We start from the raw sequence: 22,627 nt of genomic DNA, 5'->3' as shown, positions 1-22,627 counted from the left end.
AAAATTAAATAACTACTCAATAACCAAATGTCCAATTAACACAGGTATAGTCTACACAGCTTGTTGAAAACAGAAAATTGTTTCCTAATACAGTGAGGAATGATTTGATTATAAGAATAATTTTGTGTTTGCTTATACCTTCCAGAATCAGAACAGAAAGAGACACAGAAAAACACAAAAGAAACACCACTTCATAAAAAACTACAGCCAGCAATCTCTGACACCCAGTTCTACAAGCAAACCTCAGGGTCTTTTTCAAGTAAAGTGCCAAATATATTATATACTTTCTCGTGTAATAGAGATTATAGGTGGTAAACATATCACCTTTTCCATCTTCTACCATAGTCAAGACCCTAAAGTATCATCTTCCCCACTTCCCAATTTTGGTCTAAGGCCATGGTTATTGCCATCATTGTAATAGTAATGTACTTTTAAACTATTTAAGATATATTAAAATGTCAATCTCTTTATTAAGTTCCTGGTTTTGTGTGTCAGTCAAATTTTTGAGTACTGAGATCAAAGATTTATGTTCATCTAGACAGTTAAGCAACATTTTCAGCAGCAAAGAACTGAAAACAAAGCAGATGTTCATCAACTGAGGAATGACTAAACTTGTGATACAAACATTTGATAAAATATTACTATGCTAAAAGAAATAATGAATAAAGCAGCATGGGAAAATTTACATAAAGGGATATAAAATATTAAAGATATTATATACATAGTGACATCAATGTAAATGTACCAAAAAACAAACTTCATGCTACAAAATTATAATGACCTCATCTGATCACAGAGAAAAGATGAAAATGCTATGATATATGGGCTAGCCTTTGCTTAATTATTTTTTCTTTTTTTTATTTTTTGTTTCCTCATCGGCAAAATAGGAATGATAATAGCACCTACTACCTAGAGTTATTCAAATAATATATTATAACTATAATAATATTGATAGCACTTTGCAAACTTTAAAGAATAAGCATTAACATGTTATTATGAAACTGCTCTCAAAATGTGATATAAAATAAAGTATCAACATGTTTTTTTAAAAATTAAACTAAAAAGCAAAAAAAAAAAAAAAATTGAGAGCTTAAACAGTCCAAATTTGTACAATGGAAGTGATAAAGCAATAAAAGAGGGAAAGAAAAGACTAAGATGAACTTAGAAGTAATTTATAGAAAACATTTAAATACCTATGTTAGAAAAATCATTCCCAAAGAACTTTATCAAAGCCTTGAGATAAATATGTTCTATCTCCCTCAAAGGAAGAGTCACAAGACAGAAAAAACATAACTTTAAGATTAATCTCACTAATGAGTATTGGATGCAAAAAAAGTTTAAATAAAATTCTTTCAAGAAAACAACAGAAATAGATTGAAAAAAAAGAATTCATTTTGACCAAGTTTGATCCATACCAAAAACGCAAGGGAGAAAAGAGTTTCAGAATAAAAATATTCCAATAGAGAACTTGGAGGTATACTCTCTATTAAAAGCATGTAATTATTCAGACTTTCAATTTGGAATTATACAAGAAGGAACTAAATAAAATATTTATACTCTAACTTGTAAATCCCACTACTGGACTTGTACCCCAAGAAAGAAAAAGAAAGGGAAGCAGACAGAGCTATTAAATAAGAAGTGGCTGGAAAACCTGGCTATTTTAATGTAATGACAAAAGAGTAATTCAGAGAAAAGATAAAGATTTCAAATACTAAATAAGTATTACATACGCAGTAAGTAAAAAAATTGCAATGAGCTCACATTCTAATGTACCAGGTAACAAAAAGGACATGTAAAAAATACATACTACATTAAGTTAATAAATATATAAATTAAATACAAAGCAACTTGAGAGAGAGGCATCTAACCCTTATGGTGATATTATAGGAAATGCTTCTTCAAGGAGACAGCACCAAAACTACATCTCAGAAGAACGAAAAAAGAGTGCTGCAAAGCTCTTAATAGAAAAGTAGGGGGACAGGAGACAGAGCATGATGAAGGAATAGAGAGACCAGTCTGGCTGGGCTGCAAAGTACAGGAAGGGGAGTACATTTGATAAGTCTGGAAAGACGGGCTAGAATCAGGTTGTGTAAGGTTTTAAAAGAAACAGAGAAAGCATTGGGTAGTATAAGAGTTGACTGGCTAGAAATCGTACCTTCACCTCCATGCTTAAATTACTTTAGCGATAGGTTTGAGGCAGGGAAGATGTTGCAAAAACCCAGACAATAGATGGTAAAAGTGAAACTAGAGGGGTGACCATGAGTAGACTGTGAAAGAATCAGCTAGAGAGACATATTTCAAGATTTTAAAGAGATTATTAAAAGTTTATTGTATATAGTCAAGTGAGGTTCCTGCATGGGATAATTATTTGTTACAAAAGAGGATTCAATGTAAAATAAAATTGGAAATTATTGTAAATATGAAAACTATCACATTTTTTTAAAAAACCAAATCAATCCAATTTTGAGGTGAAAACCCAAATCTCTAGGATTCAGTTTCCAAATGCCACTGAAAAAACAGCAGAGGGAGATGTGGTGGGGAGAAAGAAGAAAGATGTACTCAAGACTGCCATCTACTTCTATTTAAATTCAAATATGTTAAATGACTGTGTAGAATCCTGAGCTGGCCAAGACAGAAAGTTTAAATAAGTCACTGAACTTAGCCTCATGGAGTTTGTAATCTAATGAGCTTCTGCTTCTACATCCACTAAAAGATGTGTTAATGCCTTAAAAGGTAACATGAATCCTTTTCTAGAAGAGGCTATAATCCATTCTTATCCAGTGCAATTCTTATTTATGTCTTTCTATGAATAATCTCAAGGAGCAGTACAAAGAGCAGCATCAAGAGGAAAAAAAACAAAGGACAAGTAATTAAGAGAATTGGGTTCCAATCTTAGATGACTGTGAATGGTGTGACCTTAATGATGTGACTCTGAACCAGTCACCAGCCTCCTTGGGCCTGTTTTCTCAACTGGTTGAAAGGGCAATAATTTCACTATCTACCCTCAAAGGGTTGTTTCTTAGGAAAGTGCTTTGCAGGTCCTAAGGCATTCTGTACATGGCAATTAGTCAAGAAGAATTTATCAGTTTACTATAAGAAAGAAACTGTGCTACTGGGGATACAAAGAATGGCAAAAACACTGTCCCAGCCCTCAAGGAGTTCACGTTGTAGTGGAGAAGACAAAGGGTAATATATACATCTCAAAGAGAAGGTGGGCACTAACAGGGGAATTGGGGGAAGCAGGGCAGACTTAAAAGATCAGTATGAGGTAGAACTGGAGCTGTCAAGACCCTTTATTCAATGAGCTGATGAAAGCCTTCCCAATCTAAGCATATTCAAAATAAACCATACTACATCAGAGAAATACTTTCCCATGTGCCTTGGCAGTTCCAAAGATTAACACCTTGCAGGATATATAAGGCAGTGGGGATAACAGTAAAAACTTTCTGGAAAAGATAAATGGGTATTCTAGGTATAGAAAGCAAAATGAACAAAAGCAAAAGCAAAAGCATGAGATATGTTCTCCCTCCAAGGTGCAAAGTTATCCAGTTTGAATGGATCTCTTTAAGAACATTAAGGGAAAATCATGAAATAATGCTGAAGGAAGCGAATAAGTATGCCATATAGCACTTACTATATGACATGCACTATTACGTGGTTTCTATTAATTTTTTAAGCTTTTTATTTTCAAAACACATGCAGAGTAATTTTCAATATTCACCCTTCCAAAACCTTGTGTTTCAAATTTTTTCTCCCTTCCCCCAGCCCTCCCCAGATGGCAAAGTAATCCAATATAGGTTAAACACATGCAATTCTTCTATATCTTCCCACAATTATCATGCTACAATAAAAATCAGATCTAAAAGGGGGGAAAAAAAAAACGAGAAAGTGAAATGCAAGCAAACGACAAAAAAATACCATCGGAACTCAGTCCCCACGGTCTTCTCTCTAGGTATAGATAGCTCTCTCCATCATAAGACCACTGGAACTGGCCTAAATCACTTCACTGTTGAAGTGAGCCACGTCTGTCATAATTGATCATCACATAATCTTGTTGCTGTGTACAATGTTCTCTTGGTTCTGCTCATTTCACTTAGCATCAGTTCATTTAAGTCTCTCCAGGTCTTTTTGAAATCATCCTGCTGATTGTTTTTTATAGAACAATAATATTCCATAACATCTTTAGCCATTCTCCAACTGATGGGCATTTACTCAGTTTCCAGTTCTTTGCCACCACAAAAAAGGCTGCTACAAACATTTTTGCATATGTGGGTCCTTTTCCTTTTTTTGTTATATTATTTATAATACATTTATTATACTATCAAATGTTATTTCATTTGACCCTCACAATCCTTCAAGATTCTTAAGGAAACTGTTGCTCATCCTTTGTTCTCAAAGAGGAATAATTCACCTTCAAGAAAACTGAGGCAGATAGAAGTTAAATGTCTTGTCCAGAATCTAAAGCCTTCTTGACTTAAGGCTCAGTGCTTGATCCATGGTACCATCAGTGCGTGAAAAGCAGGGTGGCATCAAAAATGCAGCACACGGAATGCCTAGCAATAAGCCTAAATTTTTATTTAGAAGCCCATAGGAAGCTATTGAAGAATTCTGAACAGGGAAACTACATATTTAATTCCATTAAAGATATTAAAGAAATACCTGATTTTAATCTCTCCATTCTAAGAAGAAAACAAGCAACTCTTCAGAAATAACTAAATGATCCAAGAGCAAAACACCTTCTGTTCTGAAGACAAAAAGAGTTAAGATCATTTAGTTCTTTCAACAAGTAATCTATTCAGCATACTCTTCTATAGTACTCTGCTAGGTACAAATGAGAGAAGGAATAGTTCAACTATATCACGTCCTGGTCTGTCTCAGGTCTAGAATACTATGTTCAGTTCAGTTCATATTTACAATGTGGTCCCCTACTTAACTTTGCCTTGAACAATCTACCTCCCTTCAAACCCTACCCTGAGAGTCCCCTCCTCTATAAAGTCTTTTCTGATCTAGTCCACTACCTTGTTAATATTCTTTCTTCCTCTTCAAAATATTTTACTTTGTATTCACTTTTTTTTAATGAACAGGTTATATCTTCCATGTAGATTATGAGCTCCTTAAGGACGTGTAGATTATTTCAGTTTTCTTTTTGCTAGCCCACATATTAACATGGTGTCTTGAATGTAGTTAAAATGTTTACTGAATTTCAATTTAAGGGAAAAAACTGAAAGGCTGGAGTGTGTCCAGAGGATGGTAACTAGGATGCTGAGGGAGCTGGGAACTATTCTCTATTATGGAAGATGGGTTGTTTTGGCTTGGAGAACTAAGGGAGAACATGAAAGCTGGCTTTAATTATCGTAAGGATTGTCACATAAAGGATGTATCAACTTTGTTAATGTTTGATCTGAGCGCAAATGTTTAAAGCTATAGAGAAGATGTTCAGGTAACACAAAAAATTAAAGTTGTTCACAAGTAGAAAGGATTGTCTCAGAAGGTATGCATCTGAACTAGTCTTCTTGATTCCAACCTCAGTGTAATCAATTAGCTAACTCAATGTGAACAAACTTAACTTGTTATAATTTTGAAGTTTCTCAGCAAAAAATCCAAGCTAAGAATTAAGTCTTATGATTCGAATATATTTCCATTGATGGAGCATTATGCTACTTTGTCATAGCTGTTAGAACAGCACAAATTTGTGGATTTGTAATGTGTTTTTTCAGAATATATCATTACTGTTAATTGCTGACATATTACCACTACAAGGCTTTTTAAAAATTATATCACATATGCTATCCCATTTGATCCTATCAGACTTAAATTCTTACCAAAAAAAAAAAAAAAAGAAAGAAAGAAAGAAAAAAAGAAAAAAGAAAAGAAAAAAGAAATTTTAAAATCTTAAGTGTTTAAAAATTCCATACTTGGCTCTACCACTTGCTGAGCAAAATATCAATCTTAGATACCATACCCACCCCAGTCATCTTCCTTGCTATATGATGTATTGTTGCTGTCTTCTACAAATTCCTATACCACTATCCTGGTTGTTGAATGGTGCATCAGTCAGCACAAATGCACATGGCTCACTATATACAACCCCTCCTATACAATATTTCATATTGTCCCCAAGGTTCTCAGCTATCTCCTTACCATCCTTGCCACACGCTTGTTCTCTGCCACTCCTTCCACCTCTTGCTCTAAAAATTGACTCATTTCTACCATTGTTTCTAGGGGGAAAAATGTCAAAATGATTCTCTTGATCAACATTATTCTCAACATCCCTGTGAGTTCTCAAATCAAAATATACTTCTCCAGACTCCATGATTTTACATCTGTTGTTACTTGAATCAAAGACAGTCTTGCTCTCTGTATCTCTAGTACAAAGCAGTTATAAGTCACTTAAACCTTCCTATGCAATTGTTTCCTTTAGTATGTAACACAAGATTGAGACCCCATGGACTTTCTTATTTCTCCAGCTCTAACTTCAAAAACTTGAAGTCTTATCCATATAACTATGACACACAAAAATTCTCTGTGTCACTGTATACATATGGCCTTCAATTCAAGACTGGCTGAATCCAACCTTGTGAAAGCATTTTCAGGAAGGACGACAGCTTGAGGTCATCCTAAGCACTGTCCAGTACAGCTGAATGGATCAAAGCTTCTGAATTGTTCATTTCACCCTTGTAACTTCGGCCACTCTTCCAAAAGTTCTAATAAAAATCAGAATAATGCTGTGAAACCATTCTTCATTCTACTTTTATTTTATGCCTCATAATTCCCAATCTGTTTGGAGAACCACACTTCTCTATACTTAAGACTTCACTTCCGTGGAGATGGGAGTCAGTAGATCTGAATTCTAGTCTTGGATTTACCACTTATGAGCTGTGTGAGGCTAATGTGTAAAAAGGTAGTTAATCGGAGTGCTACTTACTCCATAGGATTGTTATTGGATAATCAATGTAAAAGCAGAGAATAAGGTATAAATGCTCTGTAACTAACTTTAAAGCTCAATGTGGGTGATTAAATATTAATACTACTCCTGTGAAGTAAACAAGTGGTAAATATTATCACTTAGATAGGAAAACAGAGGCATAGAAAGATAAAGGAGTTGTCCCCAGACCACAACAAGCTTCAGAAAATGAACAAACTTTCTTTGATTCATCTAAATCAAGAGTTGCAACATTTAATAGACTTTATATCATATATAGTTACAAAATGGAAAATCTTTTAAGTTCACAGACCAAAAGATGTACAATGAAATGAAGAGCCACATAAACAGAATTCAAGTTCTGATTCTACCACTAACTCACTCTGTTAACTTTAAACAAGTCAGCTATGCCGAAATTTATTTCATCTATAAACTATACTAACTCATTTACTGTAAGGATTTAATGAGATACTTGAAAGAATACATGCTAAAAATTATACAATCATATAAATGAAATTGACAAAAGTTCCCAGGATGCCCCTGCCCTGACTACTGTCATTTAAATTGTCCCCATAAAGCCCAATTATTATACTATACTATCTGATGATTAAATACAGGCAAATCTAAAATTCTGAAAGAGATTACTATTAGTAAGGGTTCTCTAACCCTATTCCCCAAAGGCCTCAATTGTCCTAGAAAAGTGCTGTGAAGCACAGACTTTTATTTTTATTTTCAAACTTCACATTCTCTACCAGGGGTTCTTAACCTTGGTTAAGAGTCCCATATCCCTCTGGCAGTCTGGTGAAGTCTTCTCAGACTTTCTGAAGTACAGAAAATAGAATAGAATACAAAGGACTACAAAAAAAATCTGATTGGGCTGCAACAGCCAAAAAAACAAAAACAAAAGAAACCCAATCATTAAGCATTTTAAGAACATTGGCTTTAAACTAATTATAAGGTTCTTCAGGAAAGAGATGAAATCATGGTGAATGATTTCTCTATCTTACTTTCACCTTAATTTATCTCCTTCAGAATAAGAATGATGAATCTCTTAATAAAGGATATGGGAATACCCACAATTACTACCATCTTATAAAACATATATATCTAAATTCATATTGAATGCCAAAAAAAGAGTTTAATTAAGCTTTTCCCCAAAAACCTAAAAATTTCACCTGGCATCTTATCTGTCTTCCTCCTGTACATCCCAGACTTACTGGTACCACCTCTTAGTACATTGGAAATAAATGGAAAGATGTAAGATAAATATTTTTTAACAATTATGAAAAAATTTGGCACAATAAAGTTTTGTTAATACTTTTCTTTACTCTTATTACCCAGCACTAATATTAAAAAGTAGAAATATTTATGGGTTGTGTTTTTAAAAGAGCTTAAACTTCCTTATTAAAATGAAAAATATATTGAAGCTATACATTATGCAAAATAATTTTTTATAATCTTCTGAGTTTTTTTGAACTTGAGTGGCAACAATTATTAGACGAACCAAGGCTTATTGAAGAACTACAAACCCATAAGATCAAATTTCAAAATTAGGCTCATAAGGGTATGTCATAGAAAGCTCTTCAAAGACAATCACACAAAATTTCCTAGCAGTCTACATAATTCATTTCTTCATTCTTCAACAATATTACCAACTATGATTGCTCCCACAACATAGTAGAGAATCCTCCCTACCCCGAAAAATGTCAATGAAAATTACTTCATAATAACCGAAAAGTATTTTATGAGAGGATAGCTATGACAGACATTTCCAAAATTCACAATGAATGAAAAACAAAGTAAAGTAGAAAGGCCAGAAGGACATGCATACAAGACTATTTTAAAGGTTTGCAAGTACTATATAATTAAAAAAAAAAAAAAAAATCAATCTGTACCTAAGACACCTGTAGGTTTCATGAAAATGCTTTTTCTGTTCTACATATATAAGAAAATGCCCATTTTGTTTGGTGTTTAATTCCCATTTTGTTTAGGATTTGTTAAGTTCTAGATAAAATTATTTTTTAATTTTTTTTAACTGTCTTCTCTTAAAAAAAAAAAAAATTGGATAGGGGCAGCTAGTTGGTGCAGTGAATACAGCATCACATCAATCCTGTAGTCAAGAAGACCTGAGTTCCATCCAACCTGGTCTCAGACACTTAACACTTTCTGGCTGTGTAACCCTGGGCAAGTCACTTAATCCCAGTTGTCTCAGCCAAAAAAAAAAAAAAAAAAAGTTGATACAGTGCTAGTTCAAATTCAGTCTCAGATACTTACTAGCTGGGGGGACTCTAGGCAAGTCCCTTGTAATCCTATTTGCTTAAGTTTCATCATCTGTGAAATGAGCTGGTCAAGGAAATGACAAACCACTCTAATATTTCTACCAAGAAAACTCCAAAAAGGGGTCCTGAAGAGTAAGAGTCAGATACGACTGAAATCACTAAACAACAATGACCTAAATTAATGGTCACATCATTAAAAAAAATTAGGAGAACCAGATCATCTATGCTTTCATAGCTAGAACTTTTTATTTTCAAAACATATGCATCTATGTTTACAAGACATTCTGTCTTGTAAAAACTTCTGTTCCAAATTTTTTCAATATATGTTATATATATATATATATATATATATATATATATATATATATATATATATATATATATATATATATATATATATATATATATATATGTATGTATGTATGTATACATATATACGTATATATATACATATATACATATATATATATATATTTCCACAAATGTGCTGCACAAGAAAAATCAGATCCAAAAGGGGAAAAAAGCAAGCAAACAACAAAAAGTGAAAAAGCTATGTTGAGGTCCACATTCAATCCTCATGGTCCTCTTTCTAGATGCAGATGGCTCTCTCTACCATAAGACCATTGGAATTGACCTGAATCACCTCCATGCTGGAAAGAGCCACGTCCATCAGAATTGATCACTATATAAGTCTTGTTGCCATGTATAATAATGTGCTGGTTCTATTCACTTCACTTAGCATCAGTTCATGTAAGTCTCTCCTGTGCTTTCTGAAATCATCCTACTGATAGAACAATAATATTCCATAACATTCATATATCATAACTTATTCAACTATTCCGATGATGGACATTCACTTAGTTTCCAGTTCTTTGCTACTATAAAAAGGACTGCTATAAACATTTTTGAAAAGTGGATTATTTTCCTTCCTTATGATTTCTTTGGGATACAGGGCCAGTAGAGATACTGCAGGATCAGAGAGTATACAGTTTGATAACCCTTTGGGAATAGTTCCAGAGAGGTTGGATCAGTTCACAATTACACCAACAATGTATATATAGTGTGCCAGTTTTTCCACATTCCCTCCAACATTTATAGATGATGCCTTAATCAAGAAAGGAATAGATTATGGGAAAAAATAAAACAAATCATTTAGATATATGGTTGAAATGATTTTTAAATGAACTGCATTAATAAAATCCATGTACTTAGAAAAAGGTTAAGAAGGAAAATTATCAGCTGAGGAATAAAAAAATAATAAAAAATAAAAAAAGTCTCTGATAAGGGCCTGAGTTCCAAGATATACAGCGAATTAATTAAAATATATACATATATAAATATGCATACATATACATGCATAGATATAGATATACATATACAACTGAAAGTCATTCTCCAGCGAATAAGCTGGTGAAAGAGTAGGAAAAAATTCTCAAAACAATTGCAATCCCACTCTTTATCACTAACAAGAAATACCAAATTCTGAGTTTTCAGAAGCCCAGAAAACTGGGAAAGCCAATGTTGGGATTATGGAAAGACCTGCCCAAGGCAGTAATAATTCACATTCACAAAGTGGTTTCAGGGGTTAAAGAGCACTTTCCTCAAAAGGCTGTAGGAGGTAAGCAGTCTAAGTAATTATTCCCAAGGTCCCTAAGAGAAAGATGAAGTCCAGAGAAGTGCCTAGGGCTTGCCCTGTAGGCACCCAGTTAGTTAAGTATAGGGAAGCAGGATTCAAGCTTGGGGGTCCAGATTTTAAATTCAAGTCTTTCCATTGGACTCAAATTGCTTTGTGGACAAAAGTGGTTCTCCCACAGCCATCTCCAGAGGTTGTAAGGTTACAAGTACATTTTTGCTCATTATTCAGGAGCCAAAAAGTGCATGCCCTATCTTTAAAGCTGAGAGACTACAAAGAGCCTCCTTCTATAGAAAGCTCTCCTTCATAAAAGGAGCCAAAGCCACTATCATCATGGTGGTTGCATTCATTTATTCATTCAATAAATAAATATTAAACAAGACTGGCATATTAATAGAGCTGGGGAAGTTGGTCAAATCATTCTGGACAACAATTTGAAGTTATACTACAAAAGTGACTAAACTATATATAGCCTTTTAACATACTGCTAGGCATATATATACCCCAAGTATATAAAAAAAAAAAAAGGAAGATTCCATATACACCAAATACCATTTCTTGTCTATTAATTATTTCCTACTCAACTTATACATACTTGGACTATAAGTTCCTTGAGAGTAGGGACTATTCTTCTGCTTTTTTATTATCCTCAGGACTTAGCACTAGCAGATGGTTAATAAACATTTATTGAGATAGTATTATTGATAAGAGACTTCTCCAGAAGTCTCTCCCTTAAAGGGAAGAATGTAAGAAGAGAAACATCATTCTCACAAAAATATGCTAATCAGTAAAAAATAAATATAATCCCGGGGCTGTTTTTCATGAGACAAAGGCAAAGAAGGGCCCCACAAAAAGTAATATAGTTAAAGAAAATTATTGTTTCTTCAAATTGCATTTAAACAGAGAAAATATCTTGTCAATCTAGTCAACTTTTAAGATTTGTAAACCTTAAAGCGTGTACTCTCTCTTTGTACATATTTCCGTATAAATAGTGAATTATTTCACTCTACTATTTTCCAAATCCCTACCTCTTACTTCCATTTTCTATTTACCATCTCATACTAAACTATACTATATACCAGTGGTCCTCAAACTTTTTAAATAGGGGGCCAGTTCACTGTCCCTCAGACTGTAGGAGGACCCGACTATAGTAAAAACAAACTCGCACTCTGTCTCCGCCCCTCAGTCCATTTGCCATACATAACCCGGTGGGTGCATAAACATCCTCAGAGGCCGCATCTGGTCCGCAGGCCTTAGTTTGAGAACCCCTGCTATATACTATACTTCCATATACTAGGTTACATATAAGTTCTAAAGTTTATTCTGCCCAATTCTCCTTAGATTTTATACACAGTTGACACTCAACATTTCCTGTTTTAAATGATTATTGTTCTAAGCAGTTCTTTTTCATTCTTTAAAAAAAAAAAGAAAGAAAAGGACAGTATTTTCACTTGATGTGCTTGAATTTTAAAAGTAGGTAAAGTTACCTTAGTCTTATTACTGTTTCTCAAAAAAAGGGGTTGCAGGGCTTTATACTAGGTTAAAAGGTATGATGAAATTCAATACAAAAATATCTAATTCTTCAAGGGCAAAATGCTGCTATCAATCAAATATTAAAAGTAATCTGTACTTGAAACATTAATAAACCAAATATACTTAAAGGAAAATGAGAAATGTACTAATAATTTTGATTCATCATACACAATTTAGACATCATTTTAACCTGAGCAAGACATTCACTTGAATTGAGATTTCTGGAAGCAATGACGGCTAAAATATCTAATATAATTAGGGTATCTTGTTATATGTACTTCTAATTTAAGTTACTTCCCATTTAAGTTTATTCAATTCTCTAGACACTACTTATACTAATTCAATTAGTAAATTCAATTAATTAATAAAATACATTCAATTAATTCAATTAAATCATAGCAAGTACTCATACTATACATTAGAAATTCTACTAGGCACTAAGATACAAGGACAAAATTTATTAATATGCATGTTAGTTAAGGCAGCTAGGTGGCGCAGTACACAGTACCAGGGCGGGAGTCAGGAAGACTCACCTTTGCAAGTGAAATGTGCCCTCAAGACATTCAAAGCTAGTCACTTAACCCCGTTTGCCTTACTTTTCCTCATCAGTAAAGTGAATTGTAAAATGGCAAATCACTGCAGTATCTGTTAAAATCCCAAATGGCCTAACAAAGATTCAGACAAGAGTGAACAACAATAGATTATTTAATCATTCTGTGTCTTGGAACTAGAATTCACATCTCCATCATTAAAGTGAAGGGGTGCTACTTTTACAAAAGTAATTTTAATGTATTTAAATTAGATAACATTAAAATGAAATTTGTCAAATAGATCATCATTCTCAAATTCTTTTTTATCACCATTAAAGAGTCTTGACACATAAATCAGAACACTGTGCCAGACCCAAGAGAACAATATGCACAATATTAGGCATGATATAAAGGACAACACTGAAAAGCAGAATCTGAACTGAAGATTAAAAGTCTGATTTTAGATCCAGGACATATTTCCCCCTCTTTGCTGTAAAATTAACAAGCACTTATGAAGCACTTACTTGCCAGACACTAGGCTACTATCATCTGCAGAGGTTGCATTTTTGGCTTTGCTTAATCTTTTATTTTTTAAAGCAGGGCAGAGTTCATATGGGGAGGGGGGAGTTAAATCAAGCATCAAGTATTTATTTGGTGTCCACTGTGCTATGCATTGTACTAAGCACTATGGATATAAGTACACAAATTAAATGCTAGTCCCTGACCCAAATATACATTCTACTGGAAAGTGCTAAATAAAATGAAAAGCATAAAACAGTTTTATTAAGCTTTAAATGGAAAAACTTCTATGTGCTAAAAACACAAGTCCCATCTTCAAACAGTTTGCAATATAGTTAGGGAAACCAGTCCAATAATCTTTTTAGAAAATCTAACACACAGGCTAACAGCCACTAAATGCCTCAATGAGAAAAGACACTTGAAGGAAGACAAGGGCATGGGTAAAGAGCACATAGAAACAAACCAACAACAACAACAAAAAAAAAAGCCTGATCTCTGTTTGGGAGATAATCTGTAGAACAATTTAGTTAAAGTAGATAGAATTTAAAGTAGATGGTTGGGGGAAAGGGGATTATGGACTAGACAGTGCTATAATAATCATATTGTAGAGTGCTTTGAATGTGAGGCTACGGAATTCAAATTTTATTATATGATCAATGAAAACTACCAAGTATGAGGGTAGTACTTTAAGGAGGTTAATGTAGCATTGGTACACAGGATTGATAAGGGAGTGAAGTAAAAGTGGATTAAAAGCAAAAACAAAAATCTATATATAAAAAATATCTTATATATATATATATACACACACACACACAGAGAGAGAGAGAGAGAGAGAGAGAGAGAGAGAGAGAGAAAGAGAGGGAGAGAGAGAGAGAGAGAGAGAGAGAGAGAGGGAGAGAGAGGGAGAGAGAGAGAGAGAGAGAGAGAGAGAGAGAGAGAGAGAGAGAGAGAGAGAGAGAGAGAGAGAGAGAGAGAGAAGAGAGAGAGAGAGAAAATGCAGTAGTCCAAGTCCAAGGCAAAGACTGGACTATGATTGCACGGGGAAAATAAAGTAAATCAAACAAATTGCAAAACATACTTAAGAAAAATAATTTAAAGGACTTGGTGAATAAGGGATGAAAAAGAAAATACCACTCTTCTGTTACAGAATTACTATTCTGTAATAAAACATAGAAGCCATGTTTTGTTATATTATAGTTATAGAAAAAGGACCTTCTCCTATAGGAAGGAATGAGAAACCATGAGAAAATTACTTCTCACCATAAAACCATAGTAAAAAGGTAAAACTGCAAATGAGGCTTTGACAGGTAAGAAAGGTTAGATAGATTCTAGGAGTATTTATTAAATGTATTACCATTGTCCAAAAAGAATTAAGATTAGGTCCACAGAAAGCCCTCCGCTCTTGAACACATCAGTAAGACAAAATTTATTCTGAGCTCTGAGGAAAGCACCATGCAAGAAAGCTGGCTATGTGCCTTTAATACAGAACCACTTAAAGCCACTAAAAATGTGGCCTAAAAACAAAATTCAATGCCTACAGAAGGAAGAATGGCTGGATAAGTTAAGAGTATATGTATATTACAGATTATTGTTCTATAAGAAACGATGAGCAAGATGATTTCAGAAAGGCCTATTAAACTATTAACTGATGTTAAGGGAAGTGAGTAGAACCAAGAGAACATTGCATACAGCAACAAGATTGTGTGATGATCAATTCTGATGAACATGGCTCTTTTCAACATTGAGGAGAATCAGGCCAGTTCCAATGGAGAGAGCCATCTGCACCCAGAGAGAGGACTGTGGTGGGGACTGAGTATGGACCAGGACCTAGTATTTTCACCCTTTATTTTTTGCTGTTTGCTTGCTTTTTTCCTTTCTCATCTGATTTTTCTTGTGCAGCATGGTGAATGTGGAAATGTGTATAGAAGGACCACACAGGTTTAACATATATTGGATTATATGCCAACTAGGGGAGGAGGTGGGAGAAGGGAAGGAAAAAAATTTGGAACACAGGATTTGGCAAGGGTGAATGTTGAAAACTATATTTGTATATATTTTGAAAATAAAAGGCTATTATTAAAAAACACAAAGTCTGAATAAAGACAATGTGGGAAAATCTGTTTTTCTGGACTATCGGAGCTTTTCTTGCTTTACAATTGGTCATGGCTGGGACAGGGAGAAGTAAGAGGGCGAAGAGGATGCTCATCTTTAGGAAGGAAAAAAAATTAATTAAAAAAAGAGGAAGTCCAGAAACTAATTCTTGGAAGTATGTCTTCACAACAGGGGTAGTAAGAAGAAGCATAAGGTAGATAAAGAATAAAGTGGCCAGTAAGTTAGGAGAACTATGATTCTATCATTGGGCAAATAACCAAGAAGCCAAAAGTATAGAGAGTAGTACAGAAGTCCCAAAAAGAGCAGAGCAAGAAAAATGAAGACTGAGGGAAAAAACTAACAACCTTTTAGAAAAAGTGGAGATAATAGCTTATATTTAAATAGATAACGCTTTATTATTTACAAAGTACCTTTTATAATATATTTCATTTGATCCTAACAATTTGTGAGGAAGACACTACACACAATTATTCCACAATTTTTTTTTTAATGAAGAAACTTAGGCTCAGAAAAGCTACATAATCAGAAATGGTCTTCTAGCTCCAGTTCAGAATTCTTGCCAAAAATTTATCAAGTAGTAGAAGATGGAAGTCAGAATGCAGGCAGCTAAAGAGAGAAGGGATAGTGCAGACAGCTAAGGAGAGAAGGGATAGAGAGGGGAAAAAAATGGAGCCAAGTCAGTACAGCCTTCACATGTTCAGTGCTAAGCATACAGTAAGCACTCAATTTTTTAAATCAAATTTAAGAATCCGACCTAGAAAGAAGAGAAATGGAATACTGCTAGCTTGAGAGAATGGCAGAAACATGGGAAGTTTTTCCTGATTCCCTCCCAAAAGCTTCAAAAGCATGTTTAAAGTCAGAAAGAAAAGTAGCTACGAGAGGAATAGAAGGGATGACTTGATGAAATAAATCCTTTGAGGCATAAGAAAAAAACAGGCATAAAAGCATAAGTAGAACAAAATGAAATTTCAGTGGTGTACTAACCCGTCTAAACTACTATTCCCTTTAAATGTTCATCACCACCCCCAAAATTGTGATCTTGACGCCTGTTCTATATCTTAAGTTCTAGTTTATGGGAGGGAAGGAAAGAACATAGGACACAGACCAACAACTTGAAAAAATAGCAATCTTTAGACTTATAAATACAGTCTGGGGGAGAGGAGGAAAGAAGATGCAGACACTGAAGAAAATGATTATTTAGTTCAAAGGAAATCAACTAAAATATTTGCTTAAGTAGCCACAACTTGCCTACTCACAACATTCAAAATGGAAATTTAAAAAGTGGATATTCTTCCATGTGGCTTCCATGATGTCCTATTTATCAGCTTCTACTATCTATATAGGAGGATGATTAGAATACTGGATTTGGAAACAGGAAAGACTACACTTCAATTCAAAGTTAGATACTTAAAAATGAGTAAGCAATTCACTTACCATCTCTAAACTTTAGTTTCCTCACCTGTAAAATGGGGGAGAGTCGTAGTACCTACTTCAAAATATTGTTGTAGGACAAATTATCTATAAAAGTACTCTGCAAACCTTGTAGTTCTTTTAGAAAATGTCTATTTTTTCATTATTACAGAATTTCATCAGTCTCTTGATGGTTTTTTTGAGTCTTTTCCTGTCTGCTCCATAATACTAATGGCCCCCTGATGTTTTAAACAAAAAGTTGGCAGTTCCAGATTTGGAGCTTTAAGAGCTTGTGTAGTAAAGTGGCAGAGGTGAAACAAGAGGTAAAGTGACCTATAACCCTCACACCAGTCACTTGGCCTCACCAAGGCTCAGTTTCACTCATAAAATGAAGGAACTGGACCAGACAACTTCTGAGACCCTTTTAGCTCTAAAACTGAATAATCTAAAGTCACTGTTAATTTCCACTGTCAAAATTTAGCACAAATAATCAGATTTGTGTTTGTTTGCCTAAAAATACCTTTAGTTGCAGAATATTTTATGGATATATGCTGAATTATCATGTATCTGCTAATTCATCAAAAAGACATTCACTTTAAGAGTTTATCACTCTACCTGAAAAGTTGTACGAAAGAACTTATAGTTGGTTTCAAGAAGTGACAAATAATAGGAATTTTGAGAAGGTTATTTAGATTAGTGAATCTGTGAAGCAGTTTTTCTTTATGCAAACCTAACATCTGAATGAAATCCTCAAACTTGGTCTCATTAGAGCTAACTGGTTTCAAACCTATCAATATGGATATCAGTAAACACAACACAATTATCTTATCCAGTCCCTAAAGTATCAAGTAACAGCTGTTAAAAAGTAAAGACATGCAGCAGTTTAGGACAGGAAGTACACAATTCTGAAGACAACTCAAACCACAAGGTAATTACTGCCAAACGGTCATTAAATCATACAGTGGATAACACCAAGAAATTTTCTCCATGAAGATCATTGTGAGATCTTAATCCCAACTTTTTTTCCCCTAATCCTCTCACACTCAGCTCCCTCAGAGTTTTTCCCCTTCCAGGAATTAATTATCCTCTATTTTCTTTTTATTTTCTCATGCTCAACAGATTCTCCTGGCCTGTGTTAGCAGTCTCCCATTAAAAACATCTCTAGTAACACTCCCTTCAAAGTTTCCTGTAAGGATACTTTATCCTCTTCCTCCTTTCCCCTTACAAAATAAAATCCCCATACCTTTTCAATCTCAAAGTCAATAATGTTGTTTTTCCCTTTTGATAAAAGGTTAAATCCTATTATAACAAAAGGCTTACAACAGAACCAAATCCAAGTGTAGCCTATTAACTTCAAGCAACATCCACTGGACTTGGATTAAAGCATGCTCTAGGGAAGAAGTGGGGGAGGAGGGAAGGAGGTGTAAAGCTGGCTAAAATACCAGCAACCAAACCACCTGCAAATCAAGCGCCATACATTTCGATAGCAAAGGTTTCCCACTAAGCCCAGCTATGCAGTTGCTGAAGGGAATTTACTCAAGTTGCTAGAGACATTATATATTTGCATCCTATTACAATATTTAATGAATGCTATTAACAAATGTTAAATGAAACAAAGAAACTGTCCCCTTCTGAGAGAGCTTGGCCCACCCCAGAGAGGTGCCTTTCCTTAGCACTTGGGCCTTCTTCCCTTCAAACATGAGGTTTTTCTTCCTCTTTCCTGCCACAAAATTCCCAGCTGCAGGGGCAGCTCCCTCTCTGAAATCAGGAGGACCCGAGTTCAAATCAGATCTCAGACACTTAACACTTCCTAGCTGTGTGACCCTGGACAAGTCACTTAACCCAAGCCTGAAAAAAAAGAAAAGAAAAGAAAAGAAAAGAAAAGAAAAGAAAAGAAAAGAAAAGAAAAGAAAAGAAAAGAAAAGAAAAGAAAAGAAAAGAAAAGAAAAGAAAAGAAAAGAAAAGCTATCCCAGCTACAGACTTTTTTTTTTTTTTTTTTTTAAGTATTTAGTTATTTCAATCTTCCAAGCACATCTACGGGCCAGGGTAAGTGCTGAGCTCAAGGAAAAGCAAAGAAAGTCCGACCCACAAGGGACCGTACATTCACATAATAGAAAGATGAAAACTTGAGGAGATTGAGGGTGGGGAAAGTCCTCAAAGGCAAAAGCGAAAGAAACTTTCAAGAGTGGAACCAGGACAGAATACCAACCACTGGTGGCTCTTTTTATAAACTTTCTTTACCCTATCATCTCCTAATTCAGTTTTAATAAATCTTCCTTTGATCATAATAGGCATGCAAGAATTCTTCCCATTTTCCATTTAATAAAGTGAATCCCTTATAAGAATCTTTATTCTTCTATCAGGGTAATTCCTTTAACTTTAAGAATCCTCCTTTCCTACCTAAATTATTAATAACCCATTAACACTTTCAATTTACCCTTTCCTCTTTACCCTATTTGGAAAGAGTCAAGTGTCACATTTTTAAACTTGCTGCTTCAATCCAACTAAGGGATCACTTCCCTCCATTTTTTTTTAATTTAGCAAAAGAACACATTTCAAGAAATATTACTCTTCAATTTAATGTCTATAGATAATAATTATGACAATCTATTTAAGATCGGACACCCCTATTTTTATTGGTACTACCTCTTCTAGTCCATATGACATTTTTTACTACTAGAAAAGAACTCTTCCCCTTTATCTTTTTATTCAATACACCTAAATGCATATGTGTTCTTCCCTAGTGATATTTAAATTCCCTCCTACCCTTTTATCCTAAAGGTCTCCTATTTAAGATTAACATCATTCTGTTGACTTCAACAACATCTCAAGTCTCAACATCCCATCACACCAAAATCTAGACTTGGTCCTAGTTTTTGTAAAAATCCCATTGTAGCCCAACTCTACAAAGATCATCAGCAGCAGATGCCATTTTAAAACTGCCCAGTCACTGTTCCTCTACCACGGATAAAGGTAGGCAACCAAACTTCTGCTCCAGTAATCAAGGTCACCGAGAATGACCTCACACCCTCAAACACATTCAGCAATATTTAGCATCATCTTTGAGAACCTATAAAAGAAGTCTTAAAATAATACTTTCCTAAACATCTTCCTTACCCACTTTTGGAGGAAAAAGCTCAAGACCATAAACTCTGCAGCCTTTTTTCAATCCTTTTGTACCAATCTCTCAAATCCAATACCAATCTGCTTTAAAATTTGGTTAGCAAAAAGGCACAAAATTGAGGAAATCATCTTTCAAAGGCCACCTCAGATTCAGCCTGAATGGCAAGATCCAACTGGCAGGGCTCAAAAGGACTCTAAGAGGTCATTTAGTTTTGAGATCCTCACTAACTACATAAACTAAAATTGGGAAGCCCTGGACTAGAATACAGGTCTCTAAGACTCCTAAATCCAATGCCTTTTCCACTCAACTCACTCTTTCCTTTTAAAGACCAGTTCCTGTGGTCCTCTTATTTTCTACATTTATTTCACAGGATCTTAGATTTAGAGACAGCAAGGATCTTATTCAACTAGTTTATCAACCCCTTAATTTTTATACCAAGAAAAAGACAGAAACGACTGACTTTTTAACCAATGTCACACAGGTAAAGCAGGACTTGAGCCGAGGTCTTCCAGACCTCCCCACCATGGCTATTCTGTTGCTTCTAGTAATTCCCATTTTATTTCTTACTTTTTCAAAATATTAAAACAATCCCAAATTCCATTCTTACTGAATCCACCACTCAAGGATTGTTAGTCCTTCAATGTGCTAGATGGCAAATTTTTAAAAATCCTTTTTTCTAACCCACCAGGATGTTAAAACTTTTCCTGTTCTAGTAACACTTAAGGGACCCTGGTCGTTTTTCCAGCAAACGTTCTCAGGCTTCTAACTCCTGCCACTTCTGCGGACTCTCCTCAGCTCCTCTCTAGCCCCGGGCCCCACGCACTAGGGTTTCGGATGCCGGTTCCGCCTCTACTTAAGACTGGGTGACCTTGGGCCAGTCACCGTGGGCCTCGGCGGCTCGTCTGTAAGAGGCAGGAAGGAGCGGAGCCGAAGCGGCCGGCTCCCGGACCGCGCTCCCTCACGAGGGGCGGCTGGAGCAGGCCTCCCGCCCTCCCCCACGGCCCGCACCTTTGCTCGATCGCTCCCCGCCGCGGCACTTCCAGCCTAGCCCTTTCCAGAAAGCCCAGCGCCGCTCCCCACGGGGCCCGCGGACCCCAGAGCTGCCTCCCTCGCAAGGGGCCAACTTGCCCGGGGCTGGCCGAGGGCTGGCCGGATCCGCGTTCCCTTCGGCAGCCCGGCTCGCCGCTCTGCCTCGTCCTCTGCTGTCACCCTTCTCCGGTGCCGGCGCCCACCCACTCAATGCCACAGCGTGAATCACCGAAGTGCAAAGTCCTGGCTTAGGAGCCGAGGAAGACACCAAGTTTAGAAGTCGCGCTCTGCCTCCTTTCCAGTCAGGTCCCCCCAGGGCCGCCCACCTCTTTCCCGGTACCTTCCTAGCCCCAAAAGAAGCGTGCTAGACCCCACCCCCTTTTATCCCCCCTACGTCACTCTACCTGAGCAGCCCAAGTTCCTCAGACTCCATCTAGCAGCCGCACATTGGCGACCCGGCCACCTCGGGATGACTACAGTGACCCTGAAGTGTGCCCCATACCTCCCGGACCCGCCGGCACTGCGGCCGCTTGTCCCCCCTCCCAGACCACTCACGAGTCTCCCTCGGTAGGGATCCCCCCTTTCAGTTATCCGTTCCTCCAAGAAGCTCCCCTCCCCAGGTGTGCGGATTCTCATCTGGAGAGCCGCTCCTCGGGTGGGTCCCCCGGCTCCCTGCCTCCGCCCCGGCCCCAGGCCGGAACCGGCGGGTGCCCTCCGGCTCCCCGAGCTGCCGCTGCCGTCCCCAGGGGCTCCCACTCCCGGGGGGCCGCCCGGGGCTCCCCCAGCTTCGCAAAAGACTCCCCATCCCCCCAGCCGCTCCCTCCAGGCGGGTGCCCGGCCCCGGCTCTCACCGGAGATACTGCGCGCTCTGCAGGCTCATCCTCCGCCGCCGCGTCTCCCCGCGAAGCGTCCGTGGGTCTCTCAGGCTCCTCGGAGCGGCCCCGCGGTACCGCTGGTGCTGGCGGCCGCCGCCATCTTCTCCTCCGGCTCCTCCTCGCCCGGCGGGAGGGGGGTGAGTGAGGCGGTGAGGGGGGGTGGGGGAGGGAGCGGATGAAGCTGCTCTCGCTGCCGCTCCGGCCCGTGGGGCGCAGGGACACTACGACCCAGGAGGGGGAGGGGGGAGGGTCCTCGGGAGGGGGCGGGAGGACTGGGAGAGAGGAAGGAAACCGGAGAGAGCCGCTCTCGCGAGACTTTATCCGCACCGGCCCCACTGCCTGATTTCCGCCCTTCTGGGAAGACTTGGGGGCGTCCGGGGCTTGTGCCGCACTTGCGGCCCCTCAGCGACCTATTAGTGGTGCTTATTCGCTTTCGGTTTTATCCTCCTCCCGCTTCCAGCGGGAAGGGGCAACCCCAGCCGCTCCGGGAACATCGAACCCGAAACAGTCTGGAGTTACACTCAAAACCTTCCCCAGTCTTTCTCTTCACTGCAGCCCAACCTCTCTTCCTATTTCCACTCCCCCACTCTTCCCCACCGGAAACGCCTCCTCTTCTTCCTACAGTTCCGTCCGCCGGTCCCCCGACGCTATTCTTCCCCT

General features: G+C 37.1%; 1 protein-coding gene across 4 annotated transcripts in view; it reads right to left on the bottom strand.

The window, feature by feature from the left end:
- The window catches only part of SMG7 (SMG7 nonsense mediated mRNA decay factor), a 91,904-nt gene extending 69,696 nt beyond the window's left edge, over window positions 1-22,208 (bottom strand). For all 4 annotated transcript variants that reach the window (XM_074308556.1, XM_074308559.1, XM_074308557.1 and 1 more), the window contains exon 1: window positions 21,944-22,208. In XM_074308556.1, the coding sequence (XP_074164657.1) occupies window positions 21,944-21,972 (29 nt within the window). In that variant the 5' untranslated portion in view covers window positions 21,973-22,208. The remainder of the gene's footprint in view (window positions 1-21,943) is intronic.
- Window positions 22,209-22,627: the final 419 nt, after the last annotated feature.

Source organism: Sminthopsis crassicaudata, chromosome 4 (genome assembly GCF_048593235.1).
Source record: "Sminthopsis crassicaudata isolate SCR6 chromosome 4, ASM4859323v1, whole genome shotgun sequence".
NCBI classification, from domain to species: Eukaryota; Metazoa; Chordata; class Mammalia; order Dasyuromorphia; family Dasyuridae; genus Sminthopsis; species Sminthopsis crassicaudata.
This window is presented reverse-complemented; position numbering and strand designations above follow the sequence as displayed.